At 51.8% G+C, this 23,003-nt stretch overlaps 7 protein-coding genes across 7 annotated transcripts; 4 read left to right on the forward strand and 3 right to left on the reverse strand.

The window, feature by feature from the left end:
- Positions 1–626: 626 nt before the first annotated feature.
- On the forward strand, positions 627–2,528 carry PV08_04523 (uncharacterized protein; the record flags this gene model as incomplete). Its single annotated transcript, XM_016378870.1, has 2 exons — positions 627–928; positions 977–2,528. 2 exons carry the CDS (start codon positions 627–629, stop codon positions 2,526–2,528), a joined length of 1,854 nt encoding a protein of 617 aa, XP_016237547.1.
- A 154-nt stretch (positions 2,529–2,682) lies between these two features.
- Positions 2,683–3,516, reverse strand: PV08_04524 (uncharacterized protein; the record flags this gene model as incomplete). Its single annotated transcript, XM_016378871.1, has 1 exon — positions 2,683–3,516. One exon carries the CDS (start codon positions 3,514–3,516, stop codon positions 2,683–2,685), a length of 834 nt encoding a protein of 277 aa, XP_016237548.1.
- A 3,194-nt stretch (positions 3,517–6,710) lies between these two features.
- On the reverse strand, positions 6,711–8,391 carry PV08_04525 (uncharacterized protein; the record flags this gene model as incomplete). Its single annotated transcript, XM_016378872.1, has 2 exons — positions 6,711–7,622; positions 7,939–8,391. The coding sequence occupies 2 exons, from the start codon at positions 8,389–8,391 to the stop codon at positions 6,711–6,713; spliced, it is 1,365 nt and encodes a 454-aa protein (XP_016237549.1).
- Positions 8,392–9,696: 1,305 nt separating this feature from the next.
- Positions 9,697–11,556, forward strand: PV08_04526 (uncharacterized protein; the record flags this gene model as incomplete). The annotated part of the gene is made up of 3 exons (XM_016378873.1): positions 9,697–9,972; positions 10,043–11,170; positions 11,221–11,556. The coding sequence occupies 3 exons, from the start codon at positions 9,697–9,699 to the stop codon at positions 11,554–11,556; spliced, it is 1,740 nt and encodes a 579-aa protein (XP_016237550.1).
- Positions 11,557–15,946: 4,390 nt separating this feature from the next.
- On the forward strand, positions 15,947–17,453 carry PV08_04527 (uncharacterized protein; the record flags this gene model as incomplete). The annotated part of the gene is made up of 4 exons (XM_016378874.1): positions 15,947–16,088; positions 16,142–16,608; positions 16,744–17,373; positions 17,433–17,453. 4 exons carry the CDS (start codon positions 15,947–15,949, stop codon positions 17,451–17,453), a joined length of 1,260 nt encoding a protein of 419 aa, XP_016237551.1.
- Positions 17,454–18,914: 1,461 nt separating this feature from the next.
- PV08_04528 (uncharacterized protein) lies at positions 18,915–21,012 on the forward strand (the record flags this gene model as incomplete). The annotated part of the gene is made up of 2 exons (XM_016378875.1): positions 18,915–20,696; positions 20,755–21,012. The coding sequence occupies 2 exons, from the start codon at positions 18,915–18,917 to the stop codon at positions 21,010–21,012; spliced, it is 2,040 nt and encodes a 679-aa protein (XP_016237552.1).
- An 877-nt stretch (positions 21,013–21,889) lies between these two features.
- On the reverse strand, positions 21,890–22,954 carry PV08_04529 (uncharacterized protein; the record flags this gene model as incomplete). The annotated part of the gene is made up of 1 exon (XM_016378876.1): positions 21,890–22,954. One exon carries the CDS (start codon positions 22,952–22,954, stop codon positions 21,890–21,892), a length of 1,065 nt encoding a protein of 354 aa, XP_016237553.1.
- Between the last annotated feature and the right edge of the window lie 49 nt (positions 22,955–23,003).

Below are 23,003 nucleotides of genomic sequence, written 5' to 3' on the forward strand. Positions count from 1 at the left end.
TGTCCACAAGATAGTGGTCCAAGATGCGAAGCTTTGAAGAACACGATAGACTTGAGCGAAACGCCGCCGGAATTATGTGGTGTCTTGAGGCGAGGTATGATCTCTCTTGCGGCTTGGATGGTTAACTTGGTTTCACTTGAACTGACCTTTTGTTTGATATAAAAAGGCTTCCTGCTGCTTTATGCCTCCAGCAACCTGCTCCCCCAGCAAGATAGATCAGCAGACAGCTCAAGACGGCGCAATTGAAGACAGCACTGATTTCGGTCTACTAAGAACTCCTCTGAAACACTCTCATATGTCTAGCACCTGCACCTTCATTTGTAAGATGTTGGGAGCCACAATGTCCAGCCTTGTCAAAAGCAGCAAGATTTCCCCAGATTGACAAGATAAACACATCCGTACACTTAGGGCGCATTGAATGCGGCCAATAAGGAATATTCGCACATGCCTTGATAGAGTGATCGTTCCCAATTTCACTACTTCCATAACGCAGTGTCCCTTCAATGCGTTGGTCATTCTTTCGTTTGCCTGTTTCACTTCGCCGCTCGTCGAGCCGAATTCGATCTCAATCGCCCTTCCAGTCCGTACGCTCCTTCTCATTCTCCAGTTCCTTACGAAACCTCGAGATGGAAACAGTAGACACCTCCAAGCGGTTGGCACATCTCCGCGATATGATGCGCCAGCATAAAGTCGATGTTTACATTGTTCCTTCAGAAGACAGCCATCAATCAGAATACATAGCCCCCTGCGACGCACGACGAGAATATATCTGCGGCTTCACAGGGTCGGCTGGCACGGCGGTGATCACGCTCGAGAAAGCCGCCCTAGCTACAGATGGGCGATATTTCAATCAGGCCTCCAAACAGCTCGATACCAATTGGCTATTGCTGAAGCAGGGCATGGAAGATGTTCCTACTTGGCAGGAATGGTACGGTTGAGCCTCGAAGATTGATGAACACGACTGAGTTGAAGACAGGACAATAGAGCAAGCCTCCGGCGGAAAGACGGTAGGAGTTGACCCAACGGTCATCACTGCAACAGAGGCTCGGAAATTGAGTGAAACCCTCAAGAAGAAATCTCGCGCGACCCTGGTAGGAGTCTCAGAAAATTTGGTTGACAAGATCTGGAAAGATAGACCAGCGAGGCCAGCAGAGAAAGTCATTGTGCTCGACGAAAAGTACGCAGGCAAATCATTCAAGGAGAAGTTGGATGATCTACGGAAGGAGCTCAAGAAGAAGAAAGCTGCTGGAATGGTCGTCTCCATGCTAGACGAAGTGGCATGGCTGTTTAACCTTCGTGGAAGTGACATCCCTTACAACCCTGTTTTCTTTTCTTACGCCGCCGTCACAAACGATTCAGCGACTTTGTATGTCGATTCCGGTAAATTGGGGCCGGAAGTCAAGGAGTATCTGGGCGAAACTGTCGAGATCAAGCCGTACAATGCTCTCTTTGACGATCTCACAAGCCTGGCCGAAGTGTCGTCTGGCGCTGTGCAGCAAGATGGAGCCACCCAATCCCACGACCCCAAACTGTTACTATCGAACAAGTCGTCTTGGGCACTGAGTCTGGGGCTGGGCGGCGAAGAAAAGGTTGAAGAAGGTCGTAGTCCTCTCTCAGATGCCAAAGCCATCAAGAATGCCACTGAGTTGGAAGGGATGCGCCAATGCCACATCCGAGACGGAGCGGCGCTCATTAAATATTTCGCATGGTTGGAGCACGAGCTGCTCAGCGGCACATGGATTGATGAAGTTCAGGGTGCGGACAAGCTCGAAGAGATTCGATCGAAGGGCGAGCATTTTATGGGATTGTCTTTTGACACGATCTCATCGACGGGCCCGAATGCCGCAGTCATTCATTACAGTCCCGAGCGCGGTAACTGTGCTGTCATCGACCCCAAACAGATCTATCTATGTGACTCTGGCGCTCAGTATCTTGATGGAACCACTGATACCACCCGGACATTACACTTCGGAGAACCTACCGAGATGGAGGTCAAGTCATATACCCTCGTTTTGAAGGGTGTCATCTCTCTTGACAGAGCAGTTTTCCCCAAAGGGACGACCGGTTTTGCGATTGACGCGCTTGCTCGACAACATTTGTGGCGCGAAGGACTCGATTACAGGCACGGTACCGGACATGGTGTGGGATCGTACCTCAATGTCCACGAAGGACCTATCGGCATTGGTACGCGCGCCGCTTACTCGGAGGTGTCGTTAAGTATTGGTAATGTCGTTTCCGACGAACCAGGATATTATGAAGATGGCAAATTTGGAATCCGGATAGAAAATATGATCATGGCACGAGAGGCCAAGACGAACCATAAATTTGGGGATAAGCCCTGGATCGGATTCGAGCACGTTACAATGGTCCCGATGTGCAGGAGATTGATTGACCCGGCTTTGCTGGACCCGGAGGAACGAGATTGGCTGAACGATTATCATAGAGAAGTGTGGGAGAAGACGAATGGCTTCTTCAAAGATGACGACCGGACAACGAATTGGCTGAAGAGAGAGACGGCACCGATATGATTGCAATTTTTGGAAGGGCTGAGCTTTAGATATCGTCAGGTTAAGCGTTGGCGACAGAGATATTGCTGAGAGGTCGTGCTTGGCTTTTTCAAGCTTCTAGATGCGTTGACGGATTGCCCGCACCGTCTAGACTTCTAGAGCATGGGATACAGGTTCACTGTCCACTTGTATTATCTCTTTGCCCATGACATCGGCAAAGAACGCAAAGGATTTCGTACGAAGTAAACCCGACAGCAGGAGACGAGAGAATAGAAGCATGGAGAAGGGAGCTCTTGCTCTTGCAACTGTCGGGTGAACATCGAGACCTCAAATGCAGACGTTGCAGGCCAGCTTCCTCATTTTGAGCCGTAAATTTCTGACATTCGTCGAGATGATCCGAGACGGAGCCGAGTACATCGGCGAACGTCTCCTGGTGAGATTCGTCCTGTGTATCAACGCTTGGTAGAAAATCCGACTTGGGTCCCAGGAAAAGCAAGAGTTCAGGATTCTCCGCGTGCTTGAGTGCACAGTCGAGATACTTCCACACCAGCCTTGGGTCTCGAGGGTATACAAATAGCCACACGTCAAAATCTGACGCTTCCTCGTAGACGGACGACGTCGATTGTACGGCACACCGCTGTCTGTGCGGGAGGTACTTGTTCGCCGCGGTTGAAGATGCGACTTCGACACCACGGAGGTCCAGCTCGAACGTGTGATGGTCTGTTACGCGTGACGTGAGAAGAGCTTCGAAGAGACCGGTGCCGGAACCTATTGATAGGCATTTAAGACGGGGCTTTGTGAGTTCTCGAGGATTTGCTACCGGTCGGGTATCCGTATGTGCTTGAAAGATGTGGAGGATGGTGTCTACGAGCGTCGTTGACAGTCCAAGGCAACAGTCGGGGTGTTGCAAGGGTGTGCTAGTAGGCGTGGGCAAGGGAAGCGGAAGCTCATCCTCGTCGTCGCTGGGCTGTCGACCGTCGGAAGATAAGACGTCCATTTCATTCGACATGTTCGGTTGATATCATCGTTCTTTTCTCATGCTGGAAACTGACGCCGAGTTCATTAGCTTTGAACAACCCAGCTTGGAGAGGAACTAGACATCATTACGAAAGCAATCTTTCGTCTTCGTATCTTGCCGATTCGTCCAGAAAGGCTTTCAAGCGGGTTCGCTTTGAGTTGGATACATTGAAGAGGGAGGCCCGTGTATGTCTCGATTTCCTTCTCCGCTGCTACCTTTCATGCTGATGTTTGCTTTTCCACCAGACTCTGACGCGCGCTGGTGTGACTATCCGCAGACCGTGTCTACAAGGGGCGCATGTATACAGTACGGTCCAACGACGGGCGACTGTCCATTCTATACGGTGTGCTTTGCCAACATGCTCTTCACAGCGGATGCACCTTTATATAAAAGTAACTTTTCGCAGGTGTTCTTCTTAACGAGAAGTACATTCATAAACAGCTGGGCCAGCGATGTTCCCGGCTACATTGGCGAACTCGCGACCTGGAGCGGCCACACCTAGATATCACTTCTGCTGCTGTCCGAACACCTTCTCGGCGCCATTATACATACAGACCGAATTCCACATTCGACTCAGTCAAGTCTATCTTCTCAAGCTAGTAAGTACACATCCTCGGTTGGCCCACGGAATGGATCCATCCTGTCTCTCATCACTAGATCCATTCTGTCTCTCCCATCACTGGATCCATTCCATGTCTCGCCGAGACACACTGATATCCATCTAGGCTCTTCACGCAACTCCGTCGACTCTCACTAGAGTGCCTTCCACTCTCCATGCGGTCGTCTTCACTCTCGCCGTGGTTCTGCAAACTCTCCTTTGGCCGAGCGCTCGCAAACAATTGTCATCTGGAACATCCCGAGGTAAGTCCTCGCCTTGTCCTGTTCGGTCCTCAGGCTCTATCCACCGCCTTTGCCATCACCAGATCCATTTCATCTACACCGACACTCACTAACATATGTCCATCAATAGTCTGTAAATCGGACATCGTCCTTGACCAAAAAGATACTGGAGGTCTTTTGGCCACACTGGCGCAGATATTATAACGAATCAGAACTGCTACCTTGGCTTATTGTGTTCACGTATAGCTAGAGCTAAAGAACTATTAGACAGATTTTGATGTAAAGAAACGTCTGCTTATTTATCATGTACCAAAGCCGGCAAGAACGGATTGTAAACTGCAAACGCTGCATGTGTGAGGAATGTAGTATGTACTCCGATTAAGCCTGTCTTCCATCGATCTTATGTCAAGAAATCGACGACGTCCATTTCCCCAGAATCCAATCTGCCGCTTCTTGGACCTGTTCACGACGCTCGTGGGCTCTTTTAAGGTGCTGGAAAAGAGAGCTAGGTGTCCCAAATCTGTCATGACAGAGAGGACATTCGTGCAACTGCCCGGTATCAATCAAACAACAGTGCCAAAGAAGGCGGCATTCCATGCTGCCTGGACGAAGATTTGAGCCACAGCCATTGGGGCATGCTTCATATGTTTTATAATCCTGGTGAGTCTCCAGGTGTGCTCTGAGGTCTTTGCTGCTCCATCCGATATAGTCATCGCAGAGCGGGCAATTGAAAATACAGGTGGTCTCTTTTTGCTGTCCACGATGTACCCGGAGATGATTTCTGAACTTTACTTCCGCCGTAAAGCGCTTCCCGCAGCCTGGCATGGGGCATAGCTTCATAGGAGGTAAGTGTAGGAGTACGTGGTCTCTAGCGCGCGACACATCGCGGCATGTGAGCTTGAATGACACCTCGTCTCCACAGAGTAAGCACTCATCAACTGCCCGACAATGGGCGACCAAATGATCACGTAGTTCCTCGAATGTCGGCAGCTCTGCCGTGCAGAACTCAAGTATGCAGAGAAACACACCGTCCTTTTTAGTGATGTCGAATTGCTGCAGCTGGGCTTTATTGGTCGTCTGTCTCCAGGTCTCACCAGCAGCAGCTCGACGTACTGTTGTATCTGCCTTGGAGTAGGTGATGATTTCCTTCTCGAACGGTTGAGAATCGACAGCGTCGATTTTGCTGGGGGAGAAAACATTGCGTCTGCCGGGCATGACTTGTCGTAGATCTCTTGTCTCAGTTACGATGGCAGTGGAGACCTTTCAGGTGAAGGGATACTGTCTCGGGCCTTGACTGTGTTGTGTACAGCACTTCGGCGACACTTGGTCTTCCAAAGGGGGTTGTTGATATGTAGAGAGTATCATACTGTTTAAAGTCATATCCAGGACTCATGTCTGTCAGAGGAGCTTATAGCTCAATGACTTGAAGATCTCCAGACAAAACCAGGGTAGATATCTTGTCATCAATACAAAACCTGGCACCGTCTGGACCGCGCCTCATACTTGGTCATGACCGATTGGTGCCCTGCTCGTCGAAAGGGAACACCCAATGAATGTATATGATACTCCATCGTAAGTAAAGTCTGTAGGTATCGCCCAGTGGCCACTCAGTTTGGCAACAACTCTTCTTAGTCCCGACGCAAAGCTCTGTGGTAGTCGCCGGACAGATTTCTGCGAGGCCGCGCAGCTTCAAGTCCCAAAACAAGCATTGGCCAGGAGAGGTGCCCCAGCAACATGGCTCGGATTTGCTACCGAGGTTGACCCGTCACTACCCAAAACAGCCTAATCGAGCTCGTACAAGTTTTAAGCTATCTCTATTTTTGAATGCAAATTTTGCCATCAAATCGCATCAGATCGCGTGAATGGTGTAGTATGTGCTTCCAGATTTCTCCAGATTTCATTTATCCTAACCATTATTAGGCGGTAACATTGTTGCCTTCCAAGCAACAGCTCAGGGTTCGACTCCCTGTTCACGCAATACATTTTTGTATCTCGTTCGTGACCTTCTTTTTTTTTTCTTTCACTCATTGTTCTGTTCTGACAATTGACTAAAATCACTTGCTTGGCAAGGGCTGTGAAGTGAGGTGGGCTACGTCACACATACCTGTAAGTGGGCGTCAGAGTCTGGATACAGCCTTGAGGCAGAGATGCGTAAACGGAGCCGAAAAGTATAAATCAGGTGATTAAGCACCGCACCGCAAAGAATTACAAGATAAAATCCTAGGGAGGAAACTGTCGAAAAAGTCTTTGCTCGTTTCTTCTAGCTCGAGCAACAAAACTGGGCTTTCGTTGTTCATCTATAAAGAATCTCAATATTCTGCTCCCGCCATCATCTATTCCAATTACTACTGACCGCCGCCCAGATAATCCCACACAGCAACAGCATGAACCTTGATTACGCTCAGAAACTCGTCGATACTGACTCTTTCATCCACGGCCGCAGCCATGGTGTCAGGACCAACACCGTACACAAACGCAGGCACGCCATGATACCTCCAGAACTTTGCGTCGGTCGCTCCAAGGCTCGGGATGGCCAGCGGTATTTTGCCCGTCACGTCTTCTGCAGCCCTGGCTAGCATTCCGACCATCTCGTGACTCACGGCACCGTAACTTGACGGATTACTCGCAGCCTCCTGCACGGCGTATTCGACGTTGACTCCCTTTTCCTCGTCCTTGAATTCTCGGTCGTCGAGCACGCGGTCGATGTAAGACAGGACGACCTCCTTCGTCAAGCCGATAGGTAACCTGATATCCACCTCGACCAGGCACCGGTCCGGGATCATGTTGACCTTGATCCCACCGTTCATGACGCCGACATTGACCGTCGGGCGGAGTATGTTCTCGCTGGCGCCTTTGCCCATGATGTCGTCGACAACGCTCCTCACCTCCGGGCGGCGCATGTGTTCGACTATCGACTCGTCCAGGTCCGGCGTGACGTCGTCTTCGATCTTGACCAACCTATTCACGAGCCTCGACGCGACCCGGTTCGCACCCTCGCTAATGTGCGTGTACGCGCCGTGCAGCCCTTTCGTCGTGACGGTGAAGGTCATGCGGAGCGTGCCCTTTTCGCCGAACCGGATCGACCGCAGCCCTCCTGGTTCCGCGTTGATCATGACGTCGCCTTTCCACCTTTCGCGGTCCGGATCTTGCTCCAGGAGCCACCGACTTCCGAACGTGCCCCCGGTTTCTTCATCGGAAACGAGGCTCAGCGCCACTGAGGAACGGGATAGTTTGAGGTGTTGTCGATGACGATATAACTGTTTATATATGATGGCGGTGGGTGTTGTTCGTCAGTTCAATTCAGTTCGGTTTGGTTCGTGAGTTCTTTTGTCTTCTTCCACAGATCAAGACCTGGATCTAGATCTAGGGCCGAGGGCGCGAGTCTTTTGATGCTTCGGGAGAGAAGAGAGGGGAGAGGAGTAACGAGTGAAAGTACTTGTAAAATGGTGATGATGAGGAGGAGGAGGAGGAGGAGGAGGAGGAGGAGGAGGAGGAGGAGGAGGAGGAGAAGCAAGTGACAGAGAAGGTAACATTAAAGCACAAGGTAAAAGAGTAGTCCCAAAAAAAACTCACATAACCAAAAGCAATAGCACTGGCCGCCGTTCCAGCCTTCATGTCAACGCCGCCCCGTCCCCAAATGTACTTGCCATCGTTATAACCCGACCACGGCCCTCGGTCATGTTTCCACTCAGCGCCACGCGACTCGTCGACGGGAAACACATCAATGTGTCCATTCATCATGACTCTCCTGCCGTTGTCGTCAATGCGTCTCGCTCTTTCGTCGTCATCACCATCGTCGCCGTCGCCGCAAGAGAATTCAGCGACAAGATTTGGTTTCGCATCGCCTTGCGGCGCGAGCACGCGGACCGCTACGCCCTGACGCTCCAGGTACGTTTTCAGAACATTCGCCGCGTCAAGTGTATCGCCAGGCGGGTTTGGCGACGGTGCCTGGACGAAGCGCTCGAGAAGCGCGACGTGGTCTTCGTGCTCCGAGGCGATCAAGTCGATGAATGCTTTTCTTTTCATTTTCGTAGCTCGGTAATTTGGTTGTTGTTCTTGGTATTATGGCTTTTGTCTCTCCTCTTCTAACAACAAGCGGTGTTCGGCGGACTACCTATACTACCAATATCCTTGTATTGTGGGAAGTACTTTGTTGTTGCAATGTTGATCTTTGGTTCGGAGCATCAGCGACAGTCAGTCAGTAAGTACCTAGTAAGAAGTACAGTGCTTGACTTGCTGAGAGTGAAGACGCAGGGACCTGACCTAGACTTGCACAGATACTGTATCACGTTTATGTCCCTACGTAGAGGTAGGTAGGTGTCCTTGAGGACTGTACTCTGTATGTAGGTTGTTCACACAGAGTCCGTGTCCAAGATAGAGTCGAACTGACTGGAGAGGCAGGCCGTGACTCATCAGCGCTACAGGTACAGAGAGGGTGTAGCATGTTGTTCGGACGAAAAAGAGTGTTGCGGATTTGTCCACTGAACGGATACAGAAACGTCGATCGCGAGCGAAGTTGTTTTTACCTCCCTTCCATCACGCAAGAAAGTGTGTCACTCACTGTTCAAGAAACTTGATTTGAGATTCTAGGAGTTACTAAGCGCAACTTCACCAGTACCCAGACATGCACGTACTGTAAATATACCCTCTGTGCAAGTACCTACCAACACGGCCCGAGCTAACGTTCATCTCGGCGCACAAATCTGTAGATACACCACGTTTGTGATATAAGCCACTCGGGACATCCGGTGGACTAATCTTCAACTCGTACTGCTCGAGGCAATGCCCAAGACCTTGTTCCGGAGAGCTGTCGGGTTATTAGCTGCAATTTCGGAACATCATGTTAGGCGGTCATCTGCAGGCGTCGGATGATTGGGCTTGTCCTTGCGCTCTCACTTTCGGCCCATCATCACACGCGCCACCAGCCCACAAACTCCACGGGAACGTGGGACGTAAACTCCGCGGGTCGAGCTCGCTCCCCTTAGAACTCCATAAAAACCCACCCCAATCGAGCGCGCCCATACTGTATGCGGACAAGTTACGATGGACAATACCTCGGTATATCGTCCTTTCTTGGGGAAGGTTGAGGCAAGCACCCATGCACTGGGGGCTCTTGTTCTCAGAAATGCCAATACTCTTTTAAGATCTTTTCCTGTTCTTTTTCCTTGTAATTTCTCCTTCCGTTTGCCAATTCGGATCTACCTCTCTGCCTTCTTTTACAACTGTGTCTCGCATTACTTTCTGTCGTCGTCCCAAATCTGAGGAGTAAAGCCGGCCAGACAGAAGGTCTTTTTTCCCCCAAATAAGGGTTCTTAATCACCTCCCGCCATCATGGTGTTTTATCCTGCGCCGTGGCTGCCGACACTGCCAGAGATCCCCGATACGGTGCCGATATGCGATTTCATGTTGGATGAGCAGTACGGGCGACGACCGTTCGCCGAGTCCTGGGACGCGTACACATGCGGTCTCACTGGCAAGAGCATCTCTGCGACGCACCAGAAAGAGAGCGTCCGAACGCTGGCACGGGCATTATCCAAAGACCTAGGATGGAAAGTGAACGAGGGCACCGAATACGACAAGGTCGTTGGTGTCTTTGCGCTCAACACGGTATGCGGGAACGCCTCCCACACTTTTAACCGTCCTTTTCTTCGACTATACGAAACTGATATGGTTCCAGATCGATATCATGACCTTGTCATGGGCCATCCACCGAATCAACGGGGTGTCGTCGCCCGCCAACGCAGCTTACAGTGCAGACGAACTACGTCACCAACTCACCAACTCGGGAGCCAAAGCCCTCTTCACGGTCATGCCTCTGTTGGAGACGGCACTAGAGGCCGCGGCCAAGGCAAACATACCCAAGGACAAGATCTACATATGCGAGATGCCAAACGATCCTCCGGTCCCCAAGGAGTTCAAGACGCTGGGCCAGCTGATAAAGGAGGGAGAGTCGTTACCAGAGCTGGAACCCATCAAATGGACCAAAGGCCAGGGCGCACGACAGGTGGCATTTCTGTGCTATTCGAGCGGTACTTCCGGTCTTCCTAAGGGTGTCATGATCAGCCACAGAAACGTAATTGCCAACACGGTCCAGATATCCCTGTACGAGAAGTCTACTCGAGACGATATTGCACCTGGCTATAAGGACGTGGTACTTGGTCTCTTGCCGCAGTCACACATCTATGGCTTGATCGTGATTTGCCATGCATCGACCTACCGTGGTGACAAAGTCATAATCCTCCCGAAATTCGACCTGCAGCACTACCTCAACTCGATCCAGACGTACAAGATCAACACACTGTACATTGTCCCACCGATCATCATCGCGATGGTTAAGCAAACGCAGATTCTGCAAAAGTTCGACTTGTCGAGCGTAAGGGGAATCTTCACGGGTGCCGCTCCGCTAGGCGAGGAGACCGCCAAGGAACTGGCCGCCCAATATCCCAAGTGGCTCATTCGACAGGGTTACGGACTTACCGAGACGTGCACGGTTGTGTGCTCGACGACCCCGGCTGATATCTGGTTCGGCTCGTCAGGATGCTTGATTCCAGGTTACGAGGCCAAGATCATGAGTATTGAAGGTAACGAGATCACGGGATATAACCAGCGTGGTGAACTCTTGGTCAAGTCACCCAGCGTGGTCTTGGGATATCTGAAGAACGAAAAATCGACCAAGGAGACGTTTGTGGATATGCCCGAAGGCCGGTTCATGCGAACCGGTGATGAAGTCGAGATCCGAGTGTCGCCAAAGGGTAACGAACATATCTGGGTCGTGGACCGAATAAAAGAGCTCATCAAAGTCAAGGTAAGACTGAGTTGCGACGGCGAGAAAACATTTGATGCTGACAATTGTAGGGTCTTCAAGTGGCACCTGCAGAGCTTGAATCGTGCCTCCTCAATCATCCTGCCGTCGCCGATTGCGCCGTTATCCCCGTGCCCGACGAGCGAGCTGGCGAGGTCCCCAAGGCTTTCGTCGTCAAGTCCAATTCGATCGGACTGGAAGAGAGCGATGCCATGGTCAAGCGCAGTATTGCCAAACATGTCGAAAAGGAAAAGGCTCGACACAAATGGCTTGCGGGCGGTATCGAGTTTATCGATGTCATTCCCAAGAGTGCATCGGGTAAGATTCTCAGACGGCTGCTCAGAGACACAGAAAGAGAGAGGCGCAAGAAGGCCGGCGCAAAGCTGTAAGACAGTGGCGCTGTACGATTGGACATAATGCTCCTTGGGGTAGATATAGACAGTGCGAGTTGGTCTCGGACATTTCGAAAGCGACAAGAGTATGATCCCTGATGGTGGAATTGCTGTCCTAACTCCATCTACTTCGTATCGTCGATGTCGTCTGGTCTAGGTTATCACAGGCGAGAAGGGGTCACTCCTTGTTTCTTTCCTTTGGATCTTGTGAAATTTGAAGTGACTACCCAGTACGATACCTTATTACTCATCAAACAGATCTGACCCAGGTTCTCAGGGTTGTGGACAGTAGCTCGAAGGCATTTCGTCGTTTGTTTACCCTCTGGTCGGCATGCGTAATCGTGGTCGTGGTAGTCGACATTGAACGCGGTTGTGGCGTTCATCTTACCACAACCAGGATGGTGAGTTTAATTTCATAACCTTTTTAAGATGTTTTTATTTATATATACATGGTGATATCAAGGGGTGAGACCTGCAATTTCACACGACAAGGCTGTGCTGCGGTGCTGCAGCCTTGGTTGGCTCGGGCGCTCAAAGTCACGTGGAGTCTGACGTAGACTCCGGTTGATCAAACGTCGCTAATTTCTCCGGGGGTCGGGATCTTCAGCACCTCGTTTCCCCCAAGATTGAGCTTTGGACATTTCGAACACCTTGGTCCCCGTGAGGCTGAACCCCGCCAAAATTACAGTGATGAAAAGGGACAAACACATGGTGATGAAATGGTGATGGGCACGTACTCCGTACAGGCGCCCTGCAACCACCTACGAGTATCATTGTCCCTTTGGGAAGGACTGCCCACTGTATTGTGATTTGTTTTGCCGGCAAAGCTAAGCTTATCTGGCCCCGCCGCCTGGGGGTTCATTCACCGTACGATAAAGCTGCGAATCTTGGGGGGGGGGGGGGGGGGAACAATTTTCGACAGTTTGCTGCTTGTTTGCCGACGGCTACCTAGTAATCGTACGGGACTGGACAGAAGTTACCGCTGAGCAAAGCCATGCACATGCACATGCACGTTGATGGTCTAAACTGGTAGATGTGAAGAGTAACCACCAGCTAAACTGCGGCGCGGAGAACATACCCTAGCGTCACTGATAAGGTAGCTTCAAATCGTCCTCAATACGGGATCTACTAGGATGGCTCGGTGAATTGATAGTAGCTTTCCTGGCATGGTCGGTAGAGGGTCTGGACCTCGTGCCCCGAGTCTGCTGCTATGCGTGGGTTTGCGCCCACAGAACCGAGAACCCCTCGTTGGATGCAACCGCATGCGGGAAAGAAAAAGTCAGGAGGCTGGTATCTGTTGCGCGATAACGAGAACATAGACGACATGGCAAAAGAAAAATGAACTGGAGAGCCAATCAATAGGCTACTGTACTCTTGCCCTTTGATCGCGCAGACGCTTATGCATGCACGTCAAAATACACCATCTCTTTGCCTAGGATGGGACGGGTAACATCTTGATTTGGTAGCGGAAAGAGAACGGGTTTGTCTACAGCGATCCACGGACCAGCGATTATTGAGCCAACCAGAGTCGTGACCGCGGAATGAGATGCAAAGGAATGGTTCTGAGTTGCTCACCATCTGAAAAGCCTGCAAGCTGTGGTTCTCTGCATTAATCCTCTGGCATGCAGCGGGAAACGTACTCGCGGGCTTCCCCCGCAATTGCGAAGAAAAGCCTTGGGCATGTGGCATGCCATTTGCTGTCCGGGTTGCATGGATTCCCCTGGACGAGAACCGACCACCCTTTCAAATGGCCAAGCTGGATCAGAAACATACCCACTGATGCTCCAGTACGAGGACAACAGATGCGCGCAAGCTTAACCACTCCGGCCAGAAGTGGTGTGAGTTGTGTCTCTCTTGCAAGGGCTAATGGGAGTCCTGATCTGGCCTTTGTCGCCCACCGTCGCACAATCAAGACGCAGATCAAGGCCGTCGTTCAGAGCCGCGCAATCTTGCACTGGTGCCATGGCAAACACGTGGGGCCCGGGGAGACGGTGAGTCAGCAAGCGTGAAGTTGTGCTCGGCACCGAGCATGTTGTGTAACCCCCAGAGCACATGAAACCTGGCGGTGAGAGATGCAAGAGGGGGCCAGATGTTGATGTGATCTGAAGACGAGATTTGGAGGCGTGTGGGATTTGATGAGAGCGCAAGGGAAATTGCTTGGGAGGGAGAACGGGCTGCACCTGTTGTTTTCTTGAAGCGAATCTGCAGCCAAGTGGTGACACCGCATGCGCCACAGCGGGAACCAATGCATGACCGCATCTGCAGGCGCATGGATTTGCAAACGACGGATCATTTCGCCGTCTTCTTTCAACACGACCGGTATCATGGCTGAAGTCGCTGGAAAGGGACTCTGCCTAGGTATAGACCCTGATACTTGAATGCCTGTATTTTTGATCATGAGAAAATCCGTCGTTGTGTACTAAGAAAATTGCGTCCTGCATGATGCTTTGAGCACGGACACGCTGTGGACCACAAGGTTGGACGCCGAGGTCCTCCGCCCGGAATAATGACGCTTGGATATGAAGTGAGCCTATTGACGGCCTAGACAATGTTGTTCGGCGGTACGGACATCCAAAACACGAGGATCAGTGAGGCCTGCATGCTGATACAACGACGAGAGGGTGGTAACAGGAGATGGTCCATTTGTCAGGACAGCCTGTCGCTGCAGGATCAATGCATCACTGAAGAGACACAAATGAGGTCGACTCCGCTTAATGCAATGTATGGGCAGACTGGGTTTCGAGGTCTACTAGTGTGCCCTGGGTCATCTATTGAATTACAGTTAACTTGTCATCAGATCGTCAGGTTGCAGAGACAGTGTACGTTCCGTAATGCCGACAGCGAATGATGTGCGCCTTTTTATTTTCCTACAGGGCTGCATCTGTCAAAACATCCGACGCAAGTACCACCTCTCCCCAGGATTGACCATGACAGGTACAGCAACATCATGTTCGGTAATCGTGTGCGGTGGTGGCCCGTCCACTGTCATCTGCTGTAGAATGGTATGGGACTGGCGGGGGTGTACGTACATGATGTTATTGCCAATCATCGTCACTTGGGTTTAAAGTTGTTGGCATCATTCAATAATGCCCGGGACATCCGACTAGGTGGAGGTGATTGAGTTTATGGATCGGGTATGGCTGATGGTTGCAGGGCAATGAACACGAGGACATACAATAGTAATAAAGTAGGTTGGCGCATGGCGGGAAGACTACAAAAGAGGAGCTGATGTTTACTCGTGTTTTCGTCTACAGAAGAGGCACTGGCACTGTACCTGTAGCATACTAATTATTTATAACTCGAAGCCTACCTGACTTGGGTAGTTGCTACTGTACTGTTGGCTCGCGCTTTGGAAAATCAAAACAACATTACCGGGCCGCACGACTTCCAGGTTGTTGTGGCGATACACCTGTACGGAGCATGGATACAGCATGTCTTCCAAGTCGCAACGATGCAGTCCTCGTGGAATCGTAGAAGAGCAGTTTCATGCCCGCATGCCGAGTAGCTTTCCAGCTCGCCTCAGGTAGTGAACTACTAGTCGTACAGTACATTACAGTCCTGCGATATCGCCTCCGACTTGGTCTTCCCGCATAAAAAACCTGATCTTTTCGTTGATCGTTGATCTTTCCAAACGGGGCTTTTGCCAATTGACACCCTGGTCCATCGTTACCCGAATCCACTAGTGCCGGTTTCGTATCTCGTAGTATCCGTACCTTGTTGGTTCGCCGTACCGCAACCCCTGGGCCGTAACCTCAGCTTTCGTGTGCTCTCAGTGCCCACTAACTAGTCTGGTCGTGTAGTCGTAGTTGTCGCCTTTCCATCAAGGCCTCTCCTCCTTCCTCCGCCGCCCACGCTGCCAATAGTACCTCGACTGCGACCACCTTTTGATATTTGCCTCCCCTCCCCTTCACCCCCCAAACCGCAATATCTGCAGGTCTTGTACTCATATTTCCTCTTTTAATTAGCTACACACCTTCACTACTGGTCGACACCTGCACTTGTTTCACGGCTCTCCCTGCCGTCACTCTCGCCATTGTTCGCGCCAAGTACCACGAGTGTAATTCACTTGACACTCCCCCAACCTCTTCACCCGTCCAGATCTGTTCTCCTACGACTTCGGCCGGAAGAAAAAGAAAGTTTCATAGCTTCAGTCTCTCTGCCTCTTGACTGAGTCGGTTACTGTCCCAAGAGATTGAAATCCACCGCAGAAGCTCCGGCTACAAGAGAGACCTCCCCGTTCGAAGCTCGATGCAATAAAACCTCACGGTCAGACCTCTTCTACTGCCAGCTCGCGTCTACGAATTTCTCACGCTGCTCGGACGGAGTATCCTTCGATGAGGAAGTAATAGTTGGAACAATCATTGCCGCTGGCTCACTCAGAGAAAAGATGCTCTCCATAGGTCTCCCGGGTCCTGGCCGGGGCGTCTTCATGCTCTACATTGCCCTTATCGCCTCGCTCTTCTCGCAGGCACATGGCTTATCCATCACTTATTGCTCACCAGACAACAACGCGGGCTCATACCCTCGATGTGAGTGTTGTCTTGGTCTTAAATGTTACTGCCAATTTCTGACCTGAAACCAGATTACAGCCAGTACATGTCAAATGGCTTGTGCCATGACCACTGCCAGGGATCATACGCCTTTGCCATCCTCCAGGGTTCTTACTGCTGGTGTTCAAACTACGTACCTACTGACCAGCAAAGCACGTACGATTGCAACGAACAATGTCCTGGTTATCCCTCGGATTGGTGTGGTTCCACCGAGGCTGGCCTTTACGGATACTACGAATTAAGTCCTGGAGCTCCTCTCGGCACTTCTGGAGGCTCTGCAAGCAACACAGCACCCCAAACCTCTTCGTCGGTTAGTACTTCTCCAGTTGAGTCCGGATCACCCTCTACTTCCACCTCTAATGCTCGGGCAACTTTTTCCTCTTCTGCCTCTTCCTCCTCATCAGTGGTAACCGTTGGATCCTCTCAGAGCTCTGACGAGGCTACTTCCGTAACATATGACACGTCAAGTACTCCCTTGACAAGCTCATCAAGTTCCATTGTATGATACACCCGTCTCTTTCACGATGTCACCCCATTGTACTGTTCCTTGTCAGACGGGTGTCTTGGTGACTGTTTCAGCCTGTGTAGTCCATGAAAACGGTTTGCTAACACGGTTTGCTGACGCGGTTTGCAGCCATCTTCTCCGTCGACCTCGCCCTCTTCCTCTGATGCCACCACCGCAGACCCAGCTACGGAAAGCACTACTTCTGCCCCCACCGAAGTCTACACCAGCGTCACTACTGTCACTGGCAAAATCACCACGATACTGGTAACCCCAACTCCCGCGGTCTCTTCTGATGCGACGTTGGGCCAATCTGCTACTGGCGGTGGCGGAGGGGGCATCAGTTCTGGGAAGGTCGCTGGCATTGTTGTTGGCGCCGCGCTCGGTGTAGGTGCTCTCATCGGTGCTGGCATGTACATTTGGTATCGACGCCGGCAGGCGAGGAACAGCAACAATAGCCAGCCTGAATCATCGTTTATTGCTCGAAGTGGCGACCAGTCCCCGTCAAACAACGTACCTTCGAGACAAGTTAGTCAGTTGTCATCCTCAGGATTGCTTGGGACTAAGACTCCCCGCATCAACACTTCCGGGATACCCAACGGCAACGGTCCAAGAAGCGCGGGCACCGGTTCTTCAGGAATTGATCGACGAAGTCTGGCTACTGACCAGAGGTTGAACCCTTATGCCCTGTATTTCCATGACGAAGGTCACGTGAGCAATGTGTCTCTTCAGGACAACCAGGACTACTCAAGGCAGCTACGGGTATGCTGATTCTTCCTTCCTATCATCTTCTCAAGTGAACCTTGCTCACATTTTATCAGGTGGCGAATCCAGATCCTTGAGACGACCTGAATGAACTTGAAATCGATGACTCTCTCCAATAATCGTGCCTCTGAAAATTTTGGGCGCGGAGGCCGTCCTTCCTAGCGATGATTCACGAACCCTCCACATACAGGAGTGACACAGCAGCCGTCATACACGAGCTCAAGTCTCGAAACCCGGTCCGCCGCGAACAGGAGATTGTACGCGTCGACGAAATGATCTTATGATGAGACGTCCCTTCTTTTCTTCAACAGCAACAATTGAGATATCCAAGCTTTTTCACTTTTGGCATAGGAAATGGAGTCCTGCCGGGGAATTGTACATTTAGCATATGACAACAGGAATTCATTACCATGGCGTGCGGGTGGGATCTATTGTCTTCGATAAGAACTTGGCGTTAGCCTTACGCAGGAAACAAGTGATCAAGCGCAATGCAGGGTGTTCGTCTGGGAGAAGGATCACAAACAGACCATTGCCCCCCAATGAGTCGACACTAATGAACATTGGTCGAGCCAGTATTGTACAGGACTCGCCAAAGTACGAGATGGTCCTTGATTAAGGACATCATGGGCTATATAGAAGAAGACAAAAGTTTGCTCCCAGACCCGTCTCCGTAGTGAGTTTTGAGTCATCCCTACTATCAGGTTGATGCCCAACTGGATGGAGAGGCAAAAGATGCAAAAGGCTTCACAGGGAACAAGTTATTAATGCCTGACGTCCATCCACAAACCCATTTGCGACTAGGCGCAACGACGATCCAGGGTTCGGCTGCACCCGTACACTGCCGAGAGTGCCTGAGAGTGCCCAGGCGAAGGGGAGAAGCACATGCTTTTTATATGGTCGTTGTTGTTGTCACTGATGAGCGGCATCAACTATGCGTGATGGTCCGAACCGAAATGAGCCTCGCCGTCAGCACATGATGATTCTGTCCTTGGTGTTGTCCAGCAGTCTTTGGACTCGCGAAGATGGCAGTGCAAGAAATGCTGCCCTTCTACAAATGCCCACCTGTATCGCGCCGGCAGCAAAGCCATGCCCGCGTCCGTTTTGAATGTGCAGGCGTGGGGATGACTGGCACAACTGGCGTGCTTAACTAGTGGCGTGCTGCAGGGTGACGTGGGTTTCTGGGTTGCTAGGCCAAGTTCTCAGCTCGACTTTGCTACCCAAATGCCCCAAAGCCAAAGCCTGGTGATCGATCCCATTTATTCAGTGAGCCCAACTCCAACTCTGCCTGCGCATATATTGCCTTGCTCACCTCATTCAACACCTCTTCCTCTCTGCCTTTGTCCAACAGCCGTCGCAGTTCTGCTATTCCTTGATTTTGTCTTGCATTTAGCGAGTTCTGCCTCCCATTATACTGCTTTAAGTAGCCTTTCCCGTGATCAACCGACACCCACCCCACCTTTTCGCTGCAATCAACGCCTCAGCAAGACCGTCGTGATCAGTCGACTGGAAACAACGAGATATCTGTGTCTGCACCGGTGATGGCCAGCCGTCGATACGTCGATGATGTCTCCGTCGACAGGTACGAAGATCGTCGGGATTACACCTCCAGAGGTGGTCGCAGGGTCTACGATGACCGTTACGCGGAGGAGGAGGTAGAGTACCGTCGTGGAAACCCAGTACGTGAGCGTGAGAGGGAACGAGAGGTTCGAGAGGTCCTCGTTCGGGACGATGTTCGAGAGAGACCCGGAAACACACCTGCTTTCCTACGAGAAGATTACGGAAGAACTACTGCTGGCCCAGTGGTCTTGCGAGCACGAGAACGGGAGGAGTTCGACTTCGTTCCCGCACGACCTCGTCGACGATCCCCATCCCCAGAGCCGGAAAGGAAGGTCGAGAAGGAAAAAATCATCATCCGGGAAAGATCAGAGTCAGAATCCCGACCTCCGCCTCGGTTCAGAGAAAAAGATCGAGAAGTGGAGCGGGAAGAGATAATCATTCGACGGGATGAAAGGGACGCAGACAGGAGACCGCCTCCGCCACCACCCGCCCCTCGCGAAAGGGAGAGGGAGGAGATTATCATTCGAAGGGAGGAGAGAGACCGTGAGGTACGCCCGCCGCCTCCGAGGGACTCTCGGGAGGAGATCATCATCCGCCGTGACGAAGACGACCGCCGCTCTCGATACGACGTGGACTTTGATGACACCCTCTCCAGGAGGAGCGATTACGTCAGACGACCAGCGAGAGAGACTGAGCGAGACGAGATTGTCATTCGGCGATCGGAACAGAATCTGGAGTCTAGTCGATACGACGATTATGCCTTGACTCGCCCCAAGTCACATGAACGGGCCAGGTCACAAGCACGACGTTCCAGCAGCGCGGGATCTAACCAAGAGATCATCATCCGACAGGAGGAGCGTGACGGCCGCACCCGTGAGCGACAAGAAATCATTATTCGTAAGAATTCGCGCTCTAGGTCGCCCAGTCCATCTGTTGTATCGGCACCGCAGGCACCACCCGAGCCGCAAGTCATCAACGCTCCTACCATCCATCAAGAGGTCATCACCCACCATCGACATATTGACCACGGCTTCGAGGTTGCCATCCCTTCAAGGCCCCGGCCGATCACTCGACCTCCATCGCCACCGAGCCCACCACTGTCTCCCCCCAACCCTCGTGCTCACTCTGAGGAGAGGATCCAGATAAGTCGAACTCAAACCAGGAATGGGCGCACCGAGAACGAGAATATTGTCATCGATCGCAACGAAGGGGCCAGAAGCGTGGGCCCCTACTCGCCGCCTGCACCGCGAGACTACTATGACGCCCCGGCTCCTCGACGCGAAGGCTATCGTGGGTCCGATCGGGATCTGCAGGAAGAGGCAGACTATTACAATAGCCGAGCCATGGAACGTGCCTACGTCGGAGAAGCGTATCGCGGCGCCACGAGGGACTGGGCAATAGTGGACGTTCCTCCTGGCACCAATCGCGTCCGCATGGATGGAGCTGGTGGTGGAGCTCAAGAAATCACGTGGCAAAGGTACAACGGGGTCCGAAGGAGCAAATTCATGCCAGACGGAGAAGAGGGATATGGGGAGATCGGAAGACCCGCTCCCCTACCAATGCCGGTACCAGCGCCAGCGCCATTACCGGCTCCAGCCTCGAATGGGGACATCGGACGGCGATATGGTAGACTGCCAGACCCCAAGGAAGGATTGTGGACAGAGATCACCAAGGATCTCGTCGTTAAGGAGGCTATTCAAGAGATGGGTTATGAGTTTGAGGAGACGGACGATTTCTATTACATCATTGCCTATCTCCGATACGTGAGTAGACCCCCGGATGTGAAGCTTGTACTGCGAGAAGATGCTGACAATGAATTAGGAGGACGTCGCCCGCCTTGTCGGACTGTCGGAGGACATCCGTAAAGAGCGCAAGAAGCGCATCAAGGAAATTTCTTGGGAAAATCGAGTCTTGCCACCACCAGTAGTGGAAGAACCTCATCGCCCGTTGATGCTAGAACCGCCACCACCGCAACGTCCGCGTCAGGACTGGGATCGAGAAGAGGAGCGGTACATTGAGCGCGAAGTTGTGTATCGAGGTGGACGACCTCCTCCACCACCAGGCTGGGTGAGACGTTGATGGTGCTGTGTTGAGGAATTGCACTTGTTTTGTTTGTCCATCAAATGGATAATTCTGAAAACCTTGCAAGCCCTAGGGGGCCACCCACATTTCACAGGAAAGGGTCTGGTCAGTGCGAGCACCGTATGTCGAGATGAGACGGTCTCTCAAGAACACAAGGACACGAAAATATACTGAGGAGTAAAGGCAGAATGTTACGGAGGCAATGTCTTTGACGGCGAAACGAAAATTTGTTTTTTTTTTTTGTTTTTTTTTTTTGCTTACATCAACGACGAGATGCCCGAAGAAGAGAATTTACGAAGCATGAATCAAATCCCCTTTTTGAAGACAGCTCAAGTCTGGCTGTCCACTCACACATTTACGACCTGTGATCTGCGAAGCGTTGATTTCAGCAAGCGAGCACTTGTAGGACTGATCGATCGGGCTTATTCGTTTTGTCTTTGAACGAAGCCAGGGACGATAATGACGGACGATAACGACGAACGGACTTTGTGACTTGTTTTTGGGGGGGGCATGTTTAGGATTCCAAGATAGATGTGTGGTAGGAGATATATACCCGTCAGTATTTTACCTGTGTAGCTGAGAGTTGAGATGTAGAACGCCTCGTACTTTTCCATCATCGCAGTTCTGTCCCTTCCATCGGGAGACAACACCGACGCTCACGGCGCGTATCAACAAAACATTTTCCCCATATTAACGAAGTCTGGATCTCATAAGCCGGCACTATTTTTGAATTTCCCTAATCGTAGACTGGGCCAGATAGACGAATGGCCTCCTGGCAGAACTCCAGATGTTATGCAGTTACGCGACGTCGTATACATACATGGAAACAAGATCTGAATTACATGGAGTTGTTGATATTGCGGCATCAAAAGTATTATCGCTCATGCCCGTCGGCCGCAACATCCGCATAATCATCTTCATCATCATCATCATCATCCTTTTTGTACAGGAAAAATTGAACAAAGATGGCCATGTCGAGCAACAGCGTGCCCAGACTACCGGCGATCCAGCTCGCGTTGACCGCAATGTATCGAAGATACAGCGACTTTTCCTCGCCGGGTTGACAGTGACCGGGACGGGCACACACAGGGGCGTACGCAAAGATGGACATGTCGTACGTGAGGTTTCCGAGACAGGCAAACAGAAAGAAAAGCAGCGACACACCCTCGGTACTTTTGCGTTTGTAGTTGAGAAGAAGCTGTGGCACTCTCGACCCGAGGTAGAGGACGGCGCAGAGGTACCCAAAGACCTGGCCCATGGTGTCAAACTCGAGCTTGTCCGGCTCGTCGTCCTTGACGCTGTGGTGACGGTGGGACTTGTGGTTGCCGATCCACCAGCCCAGAACCCCGGCGGCACAGACGAGGAGGACGGCAAAGGTGTTGAAGACGGCCGTCTGGACGGGGCTGGAAGGCTTCAGAGCACTGACGGCCGGAGGGTCGGACGGCTTGGGGGGGTCGATGAGCGGCACGACGGGCGAGAGGTGTCGTCCGTCGACGGAAGAGTGTCGACGCGCCGCCTGCGTCGTCGAGGCAGGTCCGCTCTCGTCCCGGGACGGAGGCTGCGTGACGGAGCCGCTGTGCAACAGGGGCCGAGTCTCGGCGTCCCCGTTGGACGCGGCGTGTTTGACTCCGTCGCTCAAGGTGAAGCCACGGTAGTAGAAGCACTGACACAGCAGAACGACGTCGGCCAACGTGTAGTAGACGGCCAGTATGATCATGGTGGGTAGGACGCCTTGGAGAATGGCGCCGAGGATGTTGAAGACGTCGCCGGCCAGCCAGACCACGATGAAGACGATCGACAGTCCATCGGCAGAACCTCTGCGGAAGTTCTCAATGATCTGAGGCGAAAAGACGACAACCCAGCACGCGATCGAGATGGAGCCACAAATGCCCGAAAGAGCTTCAATGTCGAGGGAGGTGCCCTGCTGCGGAGGGAACATGTTGAGCACGTGTCTTGTCTTTATAAGTCAAGGAGCTGTAGGAACGATT

This window comes from Exophiala spinifera (assembly GCF_000836115.1).
Source record: "Exophiala spinifera strain CBS 89968 unplaced genomic scaffold supercont1.3, whole genome shotgun sequence".
NCBI classification, from domain to species: Eukaryota; Fungi; Ascomycota; class Eurotiomycetes; order Chaetothyriales; family Herpotrichiellaceae; genus Exophiala; species Exophiala spinifera.